This window comes from Stegostoma tigrinum, chromosome 3 (genome assembly GCF_030684315.1).
Source record: "Stegostoma tigrinum isolate sSteTig4 chromosome 3, sSteTig4.hap1, whole genome shotgun sequence".
NCBI lineage: Eukaryota > Metazoa > Chordata > Chondrichthyes > Orectolobiformes > Stegostomatidae > Stegostoma > Stegostoma tigrinum.
In genome coordinates this window covers 137,484,282-137,504,746 of record NC_081356.1, presented here as the reverse complement: position 1 = coordinate 137,504,746, position 20,465 = coordinate 137,484,282, and the positions used below count along the sequence as shown (strand labels likewise).

At 50.1% G+C, this 20,465-nt stretch overlaps 1 protein-coding gene across 5 annotated transcripts in view; it reads left to right on the top strand.

The window, feature by feature from the left end:
* The window catches only part of spef2 (sperm flagellar 2), a 239,677-nt gene that overhangs the window by 210,121 nt on the left and 9,091 nt on the right, over positions 1-20,465 (top strand). For 4 of the 5 annotated variants that reach the window (XM_059644984.1, XM_059644985.1, XM_059644987.1 and 1 more), the window contains exons 31-36: positions 1,120-1,349; positions 4,487-4,593; positions 5,547-5,729; positions 8,848-8,940; positions 12,581-12,757; positions 13,255-13,446. In XM_059644984.1, coding sequence (XP_059500967.1) covers positions 1,120-1,349; positions 4,487-4,593; positions 5,547-5,729; positions 8,848-8,940; positions 12,581-12,757; positions 13,255-13,446 — 982 coding nt within the window. The remainder of the gene's footprint in view (positions 1-1,119; positions 1,350-4,486; positions 4,594-5,546; positions 5,730-8,847; positions 8,941-12,580; positions 12,758-13,254; positions 13,447-20,465) is intronic. The other variant, XM_059644986.1, reaches the window with a different exon arrangement.

The following is a 20,465-nucleotide window of genomic DNA, read 5'->3' as shown; positions in this document are numbered from 1 at the left end:
CTTCGGTCCGCCTCCCCCTCTCTCCCTATTTATTCCAGTTCCCTCCCCCCATCCCCCTCTCTGATGAAGGGTCTAGGCCCGAAACGTCAGTTTATGTGCTCCTGAGATGCTGCTTGGCCTGCTGTGTTCATCCAGCCTCACATTTTATTATCTTGGAATCTGCAGCATCTGCAGTTCCCATTATCTCACATTTTGTTGTCTTGGATTCTCCAGCATCTGCAGTTCCCATTATCTCTGACACTTTAGAACCTGTCCTGTGCTTCACAGAGATGGGGTGGAGTATTACAATGATGAAGATGGAGATGAATGTTACTGTACGGGTGCTGGATCACTCAGCGTGCTCTCGTATTGGGAGTGTGATGGGTCTGTCACTGTGCCCTTGTATTGCACTGTAGGGATTGTACGATTCACAAAAATAATGAGACCTGGGCAGATAGTGAAATACAACAAGTTACTGTGGATGCTGAAGATCTAAAACAAAATCAGAAAGTGATAGTGAAACTCAGCAGATCTGGCAGCATCTGGGGATTGAGAAACAGAGTTAACAGTTTACATCCAGTGACTGATATTCAGAACTGTTCTGCTGTTCCAAAATGCTACCAGACCTGCTGAGTTTCTCCAGCATTATCTGTTTGTGCCTAGCCCAGTGACGATTGTATTTATGCAGCTCCTCGATGACCAGGTGAGAATAGTCGCCTCCTGGGGTTTTGTGTCAGAATCTGGAACCCTCTCAGTCTCTGAATGGGTTGCTGCAGGGTCCTATTAGCCAGCTGACTGGAATCGCATAGGGGGAATATTTCGGGTCGTCATATCTGTGGCTAATTCACCACATGTCGTGAGTGGTCAATACATTGTCTAATACTGACTCACATTACCTACAAACAAATCGAGCAACCGCTCTGCTCCTTATGATCACACAGCTGTAGAAAGAAGCTTTTTCATATTATAGAACCCACTCTTTTTCCCTCAATTTAACTCCTCTCTGCCCCGACAATGAATGGAAGTCTCCAGTTCTAGATGTAAATGGTGATGGCTGACAATAGTTTGTCACCTGTTTCTCTTAATCTCCTGAGATCTAGTTTCTGACCGTAATTCTGTCTTTGCCTTGTGGTTTTCCAGCATCAACACTCTGCTTGATATCGGCCTGGGGTATGTGAATGCTGGCACTAAGATCGAACACCAGCTCATCCTCAAAAGCAAAGAGTTCTTCGTCAATGGAGACGTGAAGATGATTCCTGACCCTCCACCACTCACTCGCTTACCTTCCAAAGAGATTGCAAAGGAAGGCGAGCTAACCATTGAGCAGCTCACTAACCTCCATCGACAGTTTATGCTTGTGGCACCCACAGGTAAATCTGAAGCATGGACAGGCTGACTTTGTTGTCGTAACCATGTGGGATAGTGACTGATTCTGAAGCCCCGACCCTCCTAGGGTCACCACAAAAGTTATTGATTTAATCAAAGTTCGCAGAATCCTTGATTTGAGCAGTCTGTTGGAAACACTCTCTGATGAAGGGTCTAGGCCCGAAACGTCAGCTTTTGTGCTCCTGAGATGCTGCTGGGCCTGCTGTGTTCATCCAGCCTCACACTTTATTATCTTGGATTCTCCAGCATCTGCAGTTCCCATTATTACTGTTGGAAACACAGGACAGGTTCCTGTACTTAAGAACCGCAGCTTATGAGAAAGAGGTAATTTCTCATCATAAGTAAACATCTAGGAACTGTCAAAATATGACTCTGCTTATTGGCCCTCTAAACCCCTTTTAAAAACCCTATACTCAAATATACATAGACAAAGACAGATAAAACATAGATAACAAAGTGTGAGATATAAAATTCACATGCTCACAATCACAGAGTCAGTGGAGGCAAAGTCTTGGAAACAAGTAACTTAAGCTTTATTATGAGTCTGTAGAATCGGGTGCCCACACCACCCACCACCCACCACCCCCCCGCCGCCCCCTGCTGCCTGAGGCACACACAGGTCAGGGAGCCTCCCTTTTTATACGTCATTTATCCGGCCAGATCCTCCCCTTTTAGCTCCGTCCAATCTGAGCTCCAAGGTGCACAATCTTGCCCTTAATTCCCTTGTCCCACCCTCTTCATACATCGCATGTTATGTTAATTAAGCAGCTTTTTAAGCATGGGCGTAAAAGTTAATGTGCATTCTCTCAATGGGCATGCGCTTCAACTGTGTCTATTGTGCAAAGCTTAGGTTTTTCACCCTCTGGGTATCTGCTAGCAGTTTTGAACCAGTTCATTCTGGTTTCTAACCACTTGGCCCTCACTCCCTTTTCTTATCACTCGGCTCGGTACTAGATGTCTTTTCGTTCAGAGCTGAGTAATTCTTTTCACTGCAGTTTAATCATCCTTATCTCTCACGAAAGTGTGGAGCTGGATGAACACAGCAGGCCAAGCAGCATCTTCGGAGCACAAAAACTGACATTTCGGGCCTAGGCCCTTCATCAGAAAAGCTCTCTGATGACGGGTCTAGGCCCGAAACGTCAGCTTTCGTGCTCCTCTGATCCTGCTTGGCCTGCTGTGTTCATCCAACTCCACACTTTGTTATCTCGGATTCTCCAGCATCTGCAGTTCCCGTTATCACAGATAAAACATAATTGGTTTTATAGATGGTGGGAAAAAACTGGGGAAAGACAGTTCAGTCTGGTTTGTTCAGATGTCCCTTCGCCAAGAGTTTCAGCTCTTCAGTCTCCATTCCCCAGGGGTTCTCTAATTTCTTTGCAGAAAGCACAGGGTGATTGGTACATGATTCTCAAAGTCCCATAGTCACTGGTTCAAGCAACAGTTTACAGCAACTGGCTTTCTTCAGGCTGCTTATATTTTACTGTAGAGAAGGATACAACTTCTGCCATTCTAATAGTCCAAAGGCTTCTTGCTGAATCGTTCACACCCACAAGCTATTGACCTGGGCACAAATCAAAAGTGTTCTCATCAGGCTAATGAACTTTGGCCTCCATGACAGCTCACAGTCGTACAAACCAATCAACAAATTGTTGCCAGCCAAACCTCATTCTGCTCACCACCCCACCTCCCTGCCATGCCGGGCCATCTGTAGATACCTTCCTCCACTGCATGAATAAGTATAAACACCACACACAGAGTTTCAGCAACTTATTTTTAAAAGTGCAGAAACTGCTTCCTTGGTTAAAATCCCTTTTTCATATTAGCCCAATCAAAAATACAAAATAAACAAGATGATATGGCCCAAACATAGTCAAGACCCCAAAGAGGTTAAAGGGGCTAATACTTTCCTGGAGAAACACTCTACCAGGGACAGTGCCTCTATAAGGGGTATATAAACTTGTCATTCACAGCTCCTACTGTTGTTCCCCATTGAAACACGGCTTGATATCAATAAGAGGGTGAGTGTTTCACTGAGCCATGGGGTTACGTAGAACATCCCTACAGTGTGGAAACTAGCCCTTCGGTCCGACAAGCCCACACCAACCATCAGAGCATCCCACCCAGACCCATTCCCCCACCTAATCTAAAAATCCATCAACACTACGGGCAATTTGTCATGGCCAATCCACCTAGCCTGCACATCTTTGGACTGTGGGAGGAAACCGGAGCACCCGGGAGGAAACCCACGCAGACACGGGGAAAATGTGCAAACTCCTCACAGACAGTCACCCGAGGGTGGAATTGAACCTGGGTCCCTGGTGCTGTGAGGCAGCAGTGCTAAGGACTGAGCCACTGTGGCACCCCAGAAAGATTACAGTTACAGATTATGGTGGAATACATTCCCACTTTGGCAGGTTGTGATTGGTGGGCCATCATAAGGATCAGGCTCCAGCTGTTCACAGTATAGATCAATAGGAACCAAATGTAACATTTTCAAAGATAACACAGTGTGGAGCTGGATGAACGCAGCAGGCCAAGCAGCATCAGAGGAGCAGGAAAGCTTGACATTTCGGGTCGGGACCCTTCTTCAGAAAACTTCACCTCAAGCTTTCCTGCTCCTCTGATGCTGCTTGGCCTGCTGCGTTCATCCAGCTTCACATCGTGTTATTTCAGATTCTCCAGCATAAGCAGTTCCTGATATCTCTGTAACAGTTTCAAATTTGTGAAGGATACAAAGCTGAGTGTATGCAGGAAACAATTTATTCATTTGGAGGTAATGAGATGTCCTGATAACTGAATTGTATCTCATTGTACTTTTGGGAGAAAGGCAGGGCCCTTACCTCGCTTCTTCCTCTCGGTGAGGCTGACTGACTATCACAGGATGCTCCTCTCTCCCTTCCCCTCATCCCCTTTCCACCCCTCACCTTCCATCATCCCTCCCTTCCCCCCTTTTCTCACCCCCCCAACCCTCACCGCCATCTCCTTTCCTCCCCACCCGTGAGCCCCTCTCCACCCTTCACTTCCCTCACCCCCTCTGCTCACACTCCTTATCTCTCTTCCCCCTCCACTGCATTTGAATCCCATTTGGACAGTAACGGTCTCTCACTTGTTTACGCTGCAGGTTTAATGCTGAAAAACACATTCATTGAGGTTTTACAGGACCTGGTGACGCTGGACCTAGGCACAGACCAATTGCCAGATCAATGGAGTTCCATTTCCTACTCACAGGTATGCACCTCCTCATCTACTGACTGACATTCCACACGCTGCATTTCCCTCTATTAAACCAAACCGAAGGAAAGCGCAGCAGTTTGGAAAGGTGGCCAGCAGTGACCATTCACTGACCCTTCAACATTGTGGATCACATGATTCTTCATGAAATCTATGCCACACTGAAGGCTGTGTACGTGTAAAGCAGGATTGTCCATTAGCAACCCACATCTGACAAATCAACTCATAATTATTCATTCAAGAGATGTGCAAATCACTGGCTGGCTTAGCAATTTATTTCCCGCCTCTTATTACCAAGAGGGCAGTTAACAGTCAACCCCATAGCTGTGGGTCTGGAGTCACACGTAAGCCAGACCAGCAAAGAATAACAGTTTCCTTCCCGAAAGAACGTTAGTGAATCAGATGGGTTTTTCCAACAAACAAAGATGCCATTGGTAATCATTAGCATTGAATCCCAAATTTTTCCTTTTCAATTTAAGTCAAATTCAACCATTTGCCATGGTGGGATTCAAACCCCTTTTCCCCCATGTTACTGACTGTATCCCTACTGATGTTAATTCCTCTCCCTCACACTGTCACTCAGTAACCCCTCTCCCCGCCAGCGCCCTGTGTTACTGTCTGTATCCCTACTGATGTTAATCCCCCTCCCTCACACTGTCACTCAGTAACCCCTCTCCCCGCCCAGCACCCTGTGTTACTGACTGTATCCCTACTGATGTTAATCCCTCTCCCTCACAGCCACTCAGTAACCCCTCTCCCCCCCAGCGCCCTGTGTTACTGTCTGTATCCCTACTGATGTTAATCCCTGTCCCTCACACTGTCACTCAGTAACCCCCCTCCCCCCTACCCCGAGCGCCCTGTGTTACAAACAGTTTCTGTGCTGATGTTAACATCTGACTGCCACTGTTGATACCTGTACATGAGCCTTTCCCTTCTGTGTCATCTCCAAGGTGTTGGATATAGCAAGGATGCTAACTCCAGAATCGGATTTTTTGGACTGGCGTCGATTCCTGCTCTCGGCTGCTCTGCCATGGCCTTATCCGTCCCTTGCTGAACTGCTCGATACTAAGAGAAGGTTCCAGACAGTAGATTTTGCAGAGACTGGCTTTGTTACAAAGGAGCAGTATGATCAGGTAAAGTCACAGCTCACAGAGTCTGAAGACACAGCCCAATCCCACGCCGTGACTGTGCAATATACTCAGACCCACAGCACAGACATCTATTGTAACCCTGACATAACAGTTTGGCACAGGTCTACAACATCTACCCACACTGCAATTCTGCAACACAGGTCAGGTGAGGGAACTGGATTAACATTAGTAGGGATAGAGTCAGTAACATAGCACCAAACATCTACAAGACACGAGTCAGGAGTGTGATGGGATACTCCCCACTTGCCTGGATGGGTGCAGCCCCAATAACACTCAAGAAGCTTGACACCATCCAGGACAAAGAGGTTGTAGGTTACGTGGAACAGTCCATCTTCCGCACCTACACAGGCCCCAAACCCCACCTCTTCCTCCGGTACATTGATGACTGTATCGGCGCCGCCTCTTGCTCCCCAGAGGAGCTCGAACAGTTCATCCACTTCACCAACACCTTCCACCCCAACCTTCAGTTCACCTGGGCCATCTCCAGCACATCCCTCACCTTCCTGGACCTCTCAGTCTCCATCTCAGGCAACCAGCTTGTAACTGATGTCCATTTCAAGCGCACCGACTCCCACAGCTACCTAGAATACACCTCCTCCCACCCACCCTCCTGCAAAAATTCCATCCCCTATTCCCAATTCCTCCGCCTCCGCCGCATCTGCTCCCACGATAAGACATTCCACTCCCGCACATCCCAGATGTCCAAGTTCTTTAAGGACCGCAACTTCCCCCCCACGGTGATTGAGAACGCCCTTGACCGCGTCTCCCGCATTTCCCGCGACACATCCCTCACACCCCGCCCCCGCCACAACCGCCCCAAGAGGATCCCCCTCGTTCTCACACACCACCCTACCAACCTCCGGATACAACGCATTATCCTCCGACACTTCCGCCATTTACAATCCGACCCCACCACCCAAGACATTTTTCCATCCCCACCCCTGTCTGCTTTCCGGAGAGACCACTCTCTCCGTGACTCCCTTGTTCGCTCCACACTGCCCTCCAACCCCACCACACCCGGCACCTTCCCCTGCAACCGCAGGAAATGCTACACTTGTCCCCACACCTCCTCCCTCACCCCCATCCCAGGCCCCAAGATGACATTCCACATTAAGCAGAGGTTCACCTGCACATCTGCCAATGTGGTATACTGCATCCACTGTACCCGGTGCGGCTTTCTCTACATTGGGGAAACCAAGCGGAGGCTTGGGGACCGCTTTGCAGAACACCTCCGCTCAGTTCGCAACAAACAACTGCACCTCCCAGTCGCAAACCATTTCCACTCCCCCTCCCATTCTCTTGATGACATGTCCATCATGGGCCTCCTGCACTGCCACAATGATGCCACCCGAAGGTTGCAGGAACAGCAACTCATATTCCGCCTGGGAACCCTGCAGCCATATGGTATCAATGTGGACTTCACCAGTTTCAAAATCTCCCCTTCCCCCACTGCATCCCTAAACCAGCCCAGTTCATCCCCTCCCCCCACTGCACCACACAACCAGCCCAGCTCTTCCCCCCCACCCACTGCATCCCAAAACCAGTCCAACCTGTCTCTGCCTCCCTAACCGGTTCTTCCTCTCACCCATCCCTTCCTCCCACCCCAAGCCGCACCCCCAGCTACCTACTAACCTCATCCCACCTCCTTGACCTGTCCGTCTTCCCTGGACTGACCTATCCCGTCCCTACCTCCCCACCCACACCTTCTCCACCTATCTTCTTTACTCTCCATCTTCGGTCCGCCTCCCCCTCTCTCCCTATTTATTCCAGTTCCCTCCCCCCATCCCCCTCTCTGATGAAGGGTCTAGGCCCGAAACGTCAGCTTTTGTGCTCCTGAGATGCTGCTTGGCCTGCTGTGTTCATCCAGCCTCACATTTTATTATCTTGGAATCTCCAGCATCTGCAGTTCCCATTATCTCAGGGAAAGTATAGGTTTACTTCAGGTCAAAGGTCGGAATTTATGCATGGAGTCAGAGCAAATGGGTGAGGTCCTTAATGAATAAATTGCATCGGTATTTACCAAGGAGAAGGACATGAATGAGAATTAGACTAGGGGAGGGCTCTATTGTTACTGTCGGACACGTTGACTTTGAGAAGGAGGATGTATTACGTCTCTAAAAAAAAACTAAGGTAGATAAATCCCCAGGCCCTGATTGGAACAATCCCAGAATATTGAGGAAGGTAAGGGAGGAGATTGCTAGGTCCTTGACAGAGCTCGGTGTATCCTCTTTAGCCACCGGCAAGGACCCAAAAGACTGGAGAGTAGCCAGTGTTGCTCCTTAGTTTAAGAGGGGCCACAGGGATAATCCCGGAAATTATAGGCCAGAGAGCCTTACATGAATGGTAGAGAAGTGATTGGAGAAGATTGTTAGGGACAGGATTGACTCACATTGGGACTACTCACATCTCACATATCACACCTCACAACTCACATATTAGGGATAGTCAGTATGGCTTTGAGCGGGCCTCACAAATGTGATTATTTATGGGAGTAACGAAGTTACTTGGTGAGGATGGGGCAGTTGATGTTGTCTATATGGACTTTACTAAAACATTTGACAAGGTCTCTCATGCTAGGCTGATCCACAAGATTAAGTCACATGGGATCTACAGTGAGTTAGTAAGTTGGATAAAAATTAGCTTGGCCGTAGAAGACAGAGGGTAGCTGTGGAGGGTGTTTTTCTGACTGGACATCTGTACAAACCCGACCAAATGCAGGGCCAGTAAAATTAGTCAATGACATATAATGGCTGCACAAGACAAGCCCAATACAGAGATCTGCAGAGGTACACTTCCATAGGACCAGCACGCAAGACCAGCACACAGAAGCAAGACAAGACATTCATACACATTCTCTGTTCCACATGTGCATGCAGTGTGTTTGCAGTAATCAGTCCCTCCCTCTCACCCACTCTGTTCACAATTGAGAATCTGATTCCCATTCAGGAGTCTGCTGTGCAGGTGGATTGTACTTGGACAACTCTATTGCCCCTCCACTACTCTCTCTCCCTCTGACTATCCTTTGTGTCTCTGTCACCTTCTGTACATCCTGTTCTGTCAGTTTCTCTCGGATCTAATGGTTATTGGTTTCTGATTGTAGGTAGAGCTGTGGTTTGAGGGAGAGGCTGAGCTCAAGCTGCCAGATGACCCAACAGTCCCTGTCCCCTTCCAAAGGCTGAAGCAACTCAAGCAGGTATATTTCCCTTCAGCAGACCCCATCATTGCCCGTGGCTCAGTGTCTCACTTTCTTTAAAAATTGTTGCTTGACATCCTCTGCCCAGAGGTTCCACTTATCACCCGCACTCCCCACTGAAGTGAGAGTGACAGCTGTTGGCATCAAGGCTGCATTCAACCGAGTGTGGCATCATGGAGCCCAAGCAAAACTGGAATCGATGGGTATCGGGGGAAAACTCTCTGGTGGTTGGAGTCATAGCTGGCACGTAGGAAGGTGGTCATGGTTGTTGAAGGTCAATCACCTCAGCTCCAGGACATCTCCGCAGGAGTTCCTGAGGGGAGTGTCCTAGGCCCAACCATCTTCACCTGATTCATCAATGACCTTCCCTCCAACATAAGGTCAGAAGTGGGGATGTTCACCGATGATCGCACAATGTTCAGTACCATTCGCGACTGCTCAGATACTGAAGCAGCCCGTGTTCAAATGCAACAAGATCTGGACAATATCCAGGCTTGGGCTGACAAGTGCCACGTATCATTTGCGCCACATAAATGCCAGGCAATGACCATCACCAATAAGAGACAATCTAACCACCTCTCCCTTGACATTCAATGGTGTTACCATCACTGAAACCACCCCCCCCACAATTACTATCAACATCCTGGGAGTTATCATTGACCAGAAACTCAGCTGGACTCACCACATAAACACATTGACTACAAGAGCAGGCCAGAAGCTGGGAATACTGCGGTGAGTAACTCACCTCCTGACTCCCCAAATCCTGTCCCACCATCTACAAGGTACAAGTCAGGAGTGTGATGGGATACTCCCCATTTGCCTGGATGGGGGCAGCCTCAATAACACTCAAGAAGCTCGACACCATCCAGGACAAAGCAGCCGCTTGATTGGCACCACATCCACAAGGATCCACTCCCCCCACCACCGACACTCAGTAGCAGCAGTGTGTACCATCTACAAGATGTACTGCAGAAATTCACCAAAGATCCTCAGAAAGCACCTTCCAAACAAATGACCACTTCCATCTAGAAGGACAAGGGCAGCAGATACATGGAACACCACACCCTGCAAGTTCCCCTCCGAGTCACTCACCATCCCGACTTGGAAATATATTGCTGTTCCTTCACTGTCACTGGGTCACAATCCCGGAATTCCCTCCCTAAGGGGCATTGTGGGTCACCCACAGCAGGAGGACTGCAGCAGTTCAAGAAGACAGCTCACCCCGACCTTCTCAAGGGGCAACTAGGGACGGGCAAGAAATGCTGGGCCCAGCCAGAGACTCCCACATCCGACAAATGAATCTCTAAAACAAAATGGAGTAGCTGGGAAATCAAGCGTGTATCGAAAGGAGTATTGAAAACTGTGAGGACAATAGTATAGAATTCCAAAAAGCCAAGGACTTGGAAAGGGTTTGGGCAAACAAGTGACGATAAAGTTCCAAGTAGGGAAAGAATTAATTTGGTATGAAGAATATGTCAAGCGAATGGAAAACAAAGAATACAAGACTGCAGACAATTCAACAGCAGAGAGATCTGGCTGTATGTGTGCGTAACTGGTTGAAGTGGTTGGGAATGTCAAAAGAACAGAAACATCAGCTTCATCAAAAGGACAACTCAATGCAACCAAAGCAGGATAAAACAAAGGTTGCAAATGCTGGAGATCTGAAACAGCAAGCACAGACAGTGCCACAGAAACTCAGCAGGTCTGGCAGCATCTGTAGAGAGAGTAACAGAGTTTATGTTTTGAGTCTGGTGGCCGGTCTTGGAATTCTGCCAAAGCTGCTGAATTTCTCAAGCAATATCTTCGCCTTTTTTTTGTATCTGCAGGTTATTATTTGTCTGTGAAAAACATTTGTGTAAAATCAAGTGGCCCCGTGTGCCTCTCCTGTTTCCCATGGCCCCATCTGCCCCACACAGTACTGTATACCCCAAACCCCTGTCCCTACACAGTACTGTATGCCCCAAACCCCTGTCCCTACACAGTACTGTATACCCCAAACCCCTGTCCCTACACAGTACCGTATGCCCCAAACCCCTGTCCCTACACAGTACTGTATCCCCCAAACCCCTGTCCCTACACAGTACTGTATACCCCAAACCCCTGTCCCTACACAGTACTGTATCCCCCAAACCCCTGTCTCTACACAGTACTGTATACCCCAAACCCCTGTCTCTACACAGTACTGTATACCCCACACCCCTGTCCCTACACAGTACTGTATACCCCAAAACCCTGTCCCTACACAGTACCGTATACCCCAAACCCCTGTCCCTACACAGTACTGTATACCCTAAACCCCTGTCCCTACACAGTACTGTATACCCCAAACCCCTGTCCCTACACAGTACTGTATACCCCACACCCCTGTCCCTACACAGTACTGTATACCCTAAACCCCTGTCCCTACACAGTACTGTATACCCCACACCCATGTCCCTACACAGTACTGTATACCCCACACCCCTGTCCCTACACAGTACTGTATACCCCAAACCCCTGTCCCTACACAGTACTGTATACCCTAAACCCCTGTCCCTACACAGTACTGTATACCCCAAACCCGTGTCCCTACACAGTACTGTATACCCCAAACCCCTGTCCCTACACATTACTGTATACCCCAACCCGTGTCCCTACACAGTAATGTATACCCCAAACCCCTGTCCCTACACAGTACTGTATACCCCAAACCCCTGTCTCTACACAGTACTGTATACCCCACACCCCTGTCCCTACACAGTACTGTATACCCCAAACCCCTGTCCCTACACAGTACCGTATCCCCCAAACCCCTGTCCCTACACAGTACTGTATCCCCCAAACCCCTGTCCCTAAACACTACTGTATACCCTAAACCCCTGTCCCTTCACAGTACTGTATACTCCAAACCCCTGTCCCTACACAGTACTGTATACCCCACACCCCTGTCCCTACACAGTACTGTATACCCCAAACCCCTGTCCCTACACAGTACCGTATCCCCCAAACCCCTGTCCCTACACAGTACTGTATCCCCCAAACCCCTGTCCCTACACAGTACTGTATACCCTAAACCCCTGTCCCTTCACAGTACTGTATACTCCAAACCCCTGTCCCTACACAGTACTGTATACCCCAAACGCCTGTCCCTACACAGTACTGTATACCCCAAACCTCTGTCCCTACATATTACAGTATACCTAACTGCATCCTTACACAGGACTATATAACCCAACCCCCACCCCTACACAGTACTGAATAGCCCAGACTCCATCCCTACACAGTACTGTATCCCCCAAACCCCAACCTGACTACTGCATACCCCAGACCCCAGCCCTTCCCAGTATGGTATACCCCAAACCCGTACCCTTACATATTACAAGATATCCCCACCCCAACCCCTACATGTTACATTATACCCAACACCCTGCCCCTATTCAGTGACATATACCCCAACCCTCTGATCCTACGCTGTTGCCTATACCCTAAACCCCTTCCCCTACACAGTACTGTCTGCCAGCTACCCACTGAGCGGACACTGTTTCCCTGAGCCGGATCATAGCCCCTACTCTTTCCCAATGCCTGTATTGACATTCTAGTCGAGCTGTTGGTGTTGCCTCTGTCTGTACAGATCAGTCACACAGTGCCTGTTTGGCCTTAGGTTTTCTTCACTCTGTTTGCTGATGAGAGCTGGTCGCCACCGGAGCTGGAATATAACAACATGCTGCTGTACTTTGCAACTCACCGAGACCCAGCCCAGGGATTCCACCGATCACTCAGCCTGGCTTCAGGAATAATCCTGACCTGGAATCCAGACTCAGACTCCACCCTACTCAAGGTGAGCACTTGGAAAGCTGGGAGACAAACTGTGCAGAGAGTTTGAGTCTGTGTCTAACCCTCTGCTACCCCTTGTCCTCAGGGTGTTTGATGGGGAATTTTAGAGAAGGGTCTTTACTTTAACTTTACTTTGGGGTGGCACGGTGGCTCAGTGGTTAACACTGCAGCCCCACAGCGCTTGGGACCCGGGTTCAATTCCACGCTCTGGTAATGTCTGTGTGGAGTTTGCACATTCTCCCCGTGTCTGCATGGGTTTCCTCTGGGTGCTCCGGTTTCCCCCCACAGTCCAAAGATGTGCAGGCGAGGTGGATTGGCCATGCTAAATTGCCCGTAGTGTTCAGGGGTGTGTGGGTTGTATGGGGATGGGTCTGGGTGGGATGCTCCAAGGGGCAGTGTGGACTTGTTGGGCTGAAGGGTCTGTTTCCACACTGTGGTGAATCTAATCTTAACAAGTGGAGACCAATTAAACAATGATCCATTTTTAATCTGCTCATCCAGTCTGAACCATGCATTGACCGTCAGTCTATAAGGGAGACTCCAATTGTTCTCGACACCCCTGATGAAGCTTCTCCTTCAGCTGAGATGGTGCCAATATACGCACTGTTTCAGATCCTAACACATGGAGTTGCCAAGAGTGAGGACACTCATCGCCACAGCAACAAATATGAAATAGAGCAGCTTTACTGCAAGGTAGGTCACACTGCAGATACGCGACCTACATTCCTATAGCAAGGAGCCACCAGAAACTCACTACAGGTGGCGCAGACTGAACCCAGTGATTGGTCACTGAACCTGGTGATTGGTTGCAAAGTCCTGTGATTGGTTGCTGAACCTTGTGATTTGTCATTCAGTCTTGTGATTTGTCACTGACGTCAGCGATTAGCCAATGCGCTGGCCAGTGAGCCTCAAAATTGACAAGGCTCTGGGACCAGATGAGATGCAACCAAGGATTCTGAAGGAAGGAAGAGTAGAAATTGTGGGGACACTGCACATAATCATTTATTCTTCCCTAGACTCAAGGAGGTGCCGGAAGACTTGAAAATTGCAAAAAAAATCAGCTTTTTTCAAAAAAGGTTTTAAAAATAATCCCAGTAATCTCAGCTGTAGGGAAACTTCTCAAAACAATTATTCAGGAGAGAATCAGTAGTCACATGGAAAAGGTGGGGATGACTGGGAAGAATCAGCACAGATTTCTAGAGGGAAAACTGCATTTAATGAACTTGCTAGAGTTTTTTGAAGAGATAACAGAAAGGACACATGGAGAGAGCAGTTAATAAAGCACACAGTGTCCTCAGCTTTATTAATGGGGGCATAGACTACAAGAGGAAGGAGGGGATGCTGAATTTGTACAGGGCACTTGTTAGAGCCCCAGCTGGAGCACATTGTAGGAAAGATGTGATTGGTTTGGAGAGATTCTGGGGGCGATTCACAAGAATGGTTCCATTGTTATAAAGCAGATCTGTTTCTGCTGGTAAAATAAAAATGAATGAGAGAACATCGATGGAATGTTTTCCAAGAGAGCAAACATGAAGTGAAAAAAAACACGTTTTCATAGAACATAGAACATTACAGCACAGTACAGGCCCTTTGGCCCTCGATGTTGTGCCGACCTGTCATACCGATCTCAAGCCCATCAAACCTACACTATTCCATGTATGTCAATATGCTTATCCAATGACGACTTAAATGTACCTAAAGTTGGCGAATCTACTACCGTTGCAGGCAAAGCGTTCCATTCCCTTACTACTCTCTGAGTAAAGAACCTACCTCTGACATCTGTGCGATATCTTTCACCCCTCAATTTAAAGCTATGCCCCCTCGTGCCCGCTGTCACCATCCGAGGAGGCAGGCTCTCCCTATCCACCCTATCTAACCCTCTGATTATTTTATATGTTTGAATTAAGTCACCTCTCAACCTTCTTCTCTCTAATGAAAACAGCCTCAAGTCCCTCAGCCTTTCCTCGAAAGACCTTCCCTCCATACCAGGCAACATCATAGTAAATCTCCTCTGCACCCTATCCAAAGCTTCCACATCCTTCTTATAATGCGATGACCAGAACTGTACACAATACTTCAAGTGCGGCCGCACCAGAGTTTTGTACAGCTTCACCATAACCTCTTGGTTCCGGAACTCGATCCCTCTATTAACAAAAGCCGAAACACTGTATGCCTTCTTAACAGCCCTGTCAACCTGGGTGGCAACTTTCAAGGATCTGTGTACATGGACACCGAGATCTCTCTGCTCATCTACACTGCTAAGAATCTTACCATTAGCCCTGTACTTTGCATTCCGGTTAGTCCTACCAAAGTGCATCACCTCACACTTGTCCGCATTAAACTCCATTTGCCACCTCTCAGCCCAGCTCTGCAGCTTATCTATGTCTCTCTGCAACCTACAGCATCCTTCGTCACTATCCACAATTCCACCGACCTTAGTGTCATCTGCAAATTTACTAACTCATCCTTCTATGCCCTCATCCAGGTCATTTATAAAAATGACAAACAGCAGTGGACCCAACACCGACCCTTGCGGTACACCACTAGTAAATGGTCTCCAGGATGAACATTTCCCATCAACTACCACCCTCTGTCTTCTTTCAGCAAGCCAGTTTCTGATCCAAACTGCTCTATCTCCCACAATTCCACACCTCCGCATTTTGTACAATAACCTATTGTGGGGAACCTTATCGAACACCTTGCTGAAATCCGTATACACCACATCAACCGGTTTACGCTCATCTACCTGTTTGGTCACCTTCTGAAAGAACTCAATAAGGTTTGTGAGGCACGACCTTGCCTTCACAAAACTGTGCTGACTATCGCTAATCAATTTATTCTTTTCTGGATGATTATAAATCCTATCCCTTATAACCTTTTCCAACACTTTACCAACAACTGAGGTAAGGCTCACTGGTCTATAATTACCAGGGTTGTCTCTACTCCCCTTCTTGAACAGGGGAACCACATTTGTTATCCTCCAGTCATCTGGTACTATTCCTGTAGACAATGACGAGTTAAAGATCAATGCCAAAGGCTCGGCAATCTCCTCCCTGGCTTCCCAGAGGATCCGAGGATAAATCCCATCCAGCCCAGGAAACTTATCTATCTTCACCCTCTGTAGGATTTCTAATACCTCTTCCTTGTGAACCTCAACCCCACCTAGCCTAGTGGCCTCTATCTCAGTATTCTCCTCAACAACATTGTCGTTTTCTAGATTGAATACTGTTGAAAAATATTCATTTAGCGCTTCCCCTATCTCATCTGATTCCACACACAACTTACCACTACTATCCTTGATTGGGCCTAATCTTACTTTCGTCATTCTTTTATTCCTTAAATACCTATAGAAAGCCTTAGGGTTTACCCTGATCCTATCCGCCAACAACTTCTCATGTCTCCTCCTGGCTCTTCTGAGCTCTCTCTTTAGGTCTTTCCTGGCTACCTTGTAGCCCTCAAGTGCCCTAACTGAGCCTTCACATCTCATCCTAGCATAAGCCTTCTTCTTCCTCTTGACCAGAGATTCCACCTCCTTCGTAAACCATGGCTCCCACGCTCTACAGCTTCCTCCCTGCCTGACAGGTACATACTTATCTAGGACACTCAGAAGCTTTTCCTTTAATAAGCCCCACATTTCTACTGTGCCCATCCCCTGCAGTTTCCGTCCCCATCCTATGCTCCCGAAATCTTGCCTAATCACATCGTAATTGCCTTTCCCCCAGCTATAACTCTTGCCCAGTGGTAAACACCTATCCCTTTCCATCACTAAAGTAAACATAACAGAATTGTGATCGCTATCACCAAAGTGCTCACCTACTTCCAAATCTAACACCTGGCCAGGCTCATTACCCAGTACCAAATCTAATATGGCTTCGCCCCTTGTTAGCCTGTTTTCATACTGTCAGAGATAATGGGGACTGCAGATGCTGGAGATTCCAAGATAATAAAATGTGAGGCTGGATGAACACAGCAGGCCAAGCAGCATCTCAGGAGCACAAAAGCTGACGTTTCGGGCCTAGACCCTTCATCAGAGAGGGGGATGGGGGGAGGGAACTGGAATAAATAGGGAGAGAGGGGGAGGCGGACCGAAGATGGAGAGTAAAGAAGATAGGTGGAGAGAGTGTAGGTGGGGAGGTAGGGAGGGGATAGGTCAGTCCAGGGAAGACGGACAGGTCAAGGAGGTGGGATGAGGTTAGTAGGTAGCGGGGGGTGCGGCTTGGGGTGGGAGGAAGGGATGGGTGAGAGGAAGAACCGGTTAGGGAGGCAGAGACCGGTTGGACTGGTTTTGGGATGCAGTGGGTGGGGGGGAAGAGCTGGGCTGGTTGTGTGGTGCAGTGGGGGGAGGGGACGAACTGGGCTGGTTGAGGGATGCAGTAGGGGAAGGGGAGATTTTGAAACTGGTGAAGTCCACATTGATACCATATGGCTGCAGGGTTCCCAGGCGGAATATGAGTTGCTGTTCCTGCAACCTTCGGGTGGCATCATTGTGGCAGTGCAGGAGGCCCATGATGGACATGTCATCAAGAGAATGGGAGGGGGAGTGGAAATGGTTTGCGACTGGGAGGTGCAGTTGTTTGTTGCGAACTGAGCGGAGGTGTTCTGCAAAGCGGTCCCCAAGCCTCCGCTTGGTTTCCCCAATGTAGAGGAAGCCGCACCGGGTACAGTGGATGCAGTATACCACATTGGTAGATGTGCAGGTGAACCTCTGCTTGATGTGGAATGTCATCTTGGGGCCTGGGATGGGGGTGAGGGAGCAGGTGTGGGGACAAGTGTAGCATTTCCTGCGGTTGCAGGGGAAGGTGCCGGGTGTGGTGGGGTTGGAGGGCAGTGTGGAGCGAACAAGGGAGTCGCGGAGAGAGTGGTGTCTCCGGAAAGCAGACAGGGGAGGGGATGGAAAAATGTCTTGGGTGGTGGGGTCGGATTGTAAATGGCGGAAGTGTCGGAGGATGATGCGTTGTATCCGGAGGTTGGTAGGGTGGTGTGTGAGAACGAGGGAGATCCTCTTTTGGCGGTTGTGGCGGGGGCGGGGTGTGAGGGATGTGTCGCGGGAAATGCGGGAGACGCGGTCAAGGGCGTTCTCGATCACCGTGGGGGGAAAGTTGCGATCCTTAAAGAACTTGGACATCTGGGATGTGCGGGAGTGGAATGTCTTGTCGTGGGAGCAGATGCGGCGGAGGCGGAGGAATTGGGAATAGGGGATGGAATTTTTGCAGGAGGGTGGGTGGGAGGAGGTGTATTCTAGGTAGCTGTGGGAGTCGGTGGGCTTGAAGTGGACATCAGTTACAAGCTGGTTGCCTGAGATGGAGACTGAGAGGTCCAGGAAGGTGAGGGATGTGCTGGAGATGGCCCAGGTGAACTGAAGGTTGGGGTGGAAGGTGTTGGTGAAGTGGATGAACTGTTCGAGCTCCTCTGGGGAGCAAGAGGCGGCGCCGATACAGTCATCAATGTACCGGAGGAAGAGGTGGGGTTTGGGGCCTGTGTAGGTGCGGAAGAGGGACTGTTCCACGTAACCTACAAAGAGGCAGGCATAGCTGGGGCCCATGCGGGTGCCCATGGCCACCCCCTTAGTCTGTAGGAAGTGGGAGGAGTCAAAAGAGAAGTTGTTGAGTGTGAGGACGAGTTCAGCTAGGCGGATGAGAGTGTCGGTGGAGGGGGACTGGTCGGGCCTGCGGGACAGGAAGAAGCGGAGGGCCTTGAGGCCATCTCCATGCGGAATGCAGGTGTACAGGGACTGGACGTCCATGGTGAATATGAGGTGTTGGGGGCCAGGGAATTGGAAGTCCTGGAGGAGGTGGAGGGCGTGGGTGGTGTCACGGACGTAGGTGGGGAGTTCCTGGACCAAAGGGGAGAAAATGGAGTCCAGATAGGTGGAGATGAGTTCGGTGGGGCAGGAGCAGGCTGAGACGATGGGTCGACCAGGGCAGGCAGGTTTGTGGATTTTGGGAAGGAGATAGAAACGGGCCGTGCGGGGTTGGGGAACAATGAGGTTGGAGGCTGTGGGTGGGAGGTCCCCTGAGGTGATGAGGTCGTGAATGGTGTTGGAGATGATGGTTTGGTGCTCGGGTGTGGGGTCATGATCGAGGAGGCGGTAGGAGGTGGTGTCGGAGAGTTGGCGTCTGGCCTCGGCGATGTAGAGGTCAGTGCGCCATACTGCCACTGCGCCACCCTTGTCTGCGGGTTTGATGGTGAGGTTGGGGTTGGAGCGGAGGGAGCGGAGGGCTGCCCGTTCTGCGGGGGAGAGGTTGGAGTGGGTGAGAGGGGTGGAGAGGTTGAGGCGGTTGATGTCTCGACGGCAGTTGGAGATGAAGAGGTCGAGGGAGGGTAGGAGGCCTGGGGGTGGTGTCCAGGAGGAGGACTTGTGTTGGAAGCGGGTGAAGGGGTCAGTGGAAGGAGGGTTGGGTTCCCGGTTGAAGAAGTAGGCATGCAGGCGAAGACGGCGGAAAAACTGCTCTATGTCCGTCCGTGACTGGTATTCGTTGATGTGTGGTTGTAGGGGAACAAAGGTACCCCGCCCACGGCCGATGGAACCCCGCCCACGGCCGACGGAACCCCGCCCACGGCCGACGGAACCCCGCCCACGGCCGACGACCTCATCGCCCCGCCCACCACCTCCACAGCCTGCAACCCCAGCGAAGACAGCCACACTGAGCCCTGCCGCATCTTCACCATCCCCCCAGACCTCCCACTGACTGAGGACGAACGGTCAGTCCTGAGCAAGGGGCTCACCTTTGTTCCCCTACAACCACACATCAACGAATACCAGTCACGGACGGACATAGAGCAGTTTTTCCGCCGTCTTCGCCTGCATGCCTACTTCTTCAACCGGGAACCAAACCCTCCTTCCACTGACCCCTTCACCCGCTTCCAACACAAGTCCTCCTCCTGGACACCACCCCCAGGCCTCCTACCCTCCCTCGACCTCTTCATCTCCAACTGCCGTCGAGACATCAACCGCCTCAACCTCTCCACCCCTCTCACCCACCCCAACCTCTCCCCCGCAGAACGGGCAGCCCTCCGCTCCCTCCGCTCCAACCCCAACCTCACCATCAAACCCGCAGACAAGGGCGGCGCAGTGGTAGTATGGCGCACTGACCTCTACATCGCCGAGGCCAGACGCCAACTCTCCGACACCACCTCCTACCGCCTCCTCGATCATGACCCCACACCCGAGCACCAAACCATCATCTCCAACACCATTCACGACCTCATCACCTCAGGGGACCTCCCACCCACAGCCTCCAACCTCATTGTTCCCCAACCCCGCACGGCCCGTTTCTATCTCCTTCCCAAAATCCACAAACCTGCCTGCCCTGGTCGACCCATCGTCTCAGCCTGCTCCTGCCCCACCGAACTCATCTCCACCTATCTGGACTCCATTTTCTCCCCTTTGGTCCAGGAACTCCCCACCTACGTCCGTGACACCACCCACGCCCTCCACCTCCTCCAGGACTTCCAATTCCCTGGCCCCCAACACCTCATATTCACCATGGACGTCCAGTCCCTGTACACCTGCATTCCGCATGGAGATGGCCTCAAGGCCCTCCGCTTCTTCCTGTCCCGCAGGCCCGACCAGTCCCCCTCCACCGACACTCTCATCCGCCTAGCTGAACTCGTCCTCACACTCAACAACTTCTCTTTTGACTCCTCCCACTTCCTACAGACTAAGGGGGTGGCCATGGGCACCCGCATGGGCCCCAGCTATGCCTGCCTCT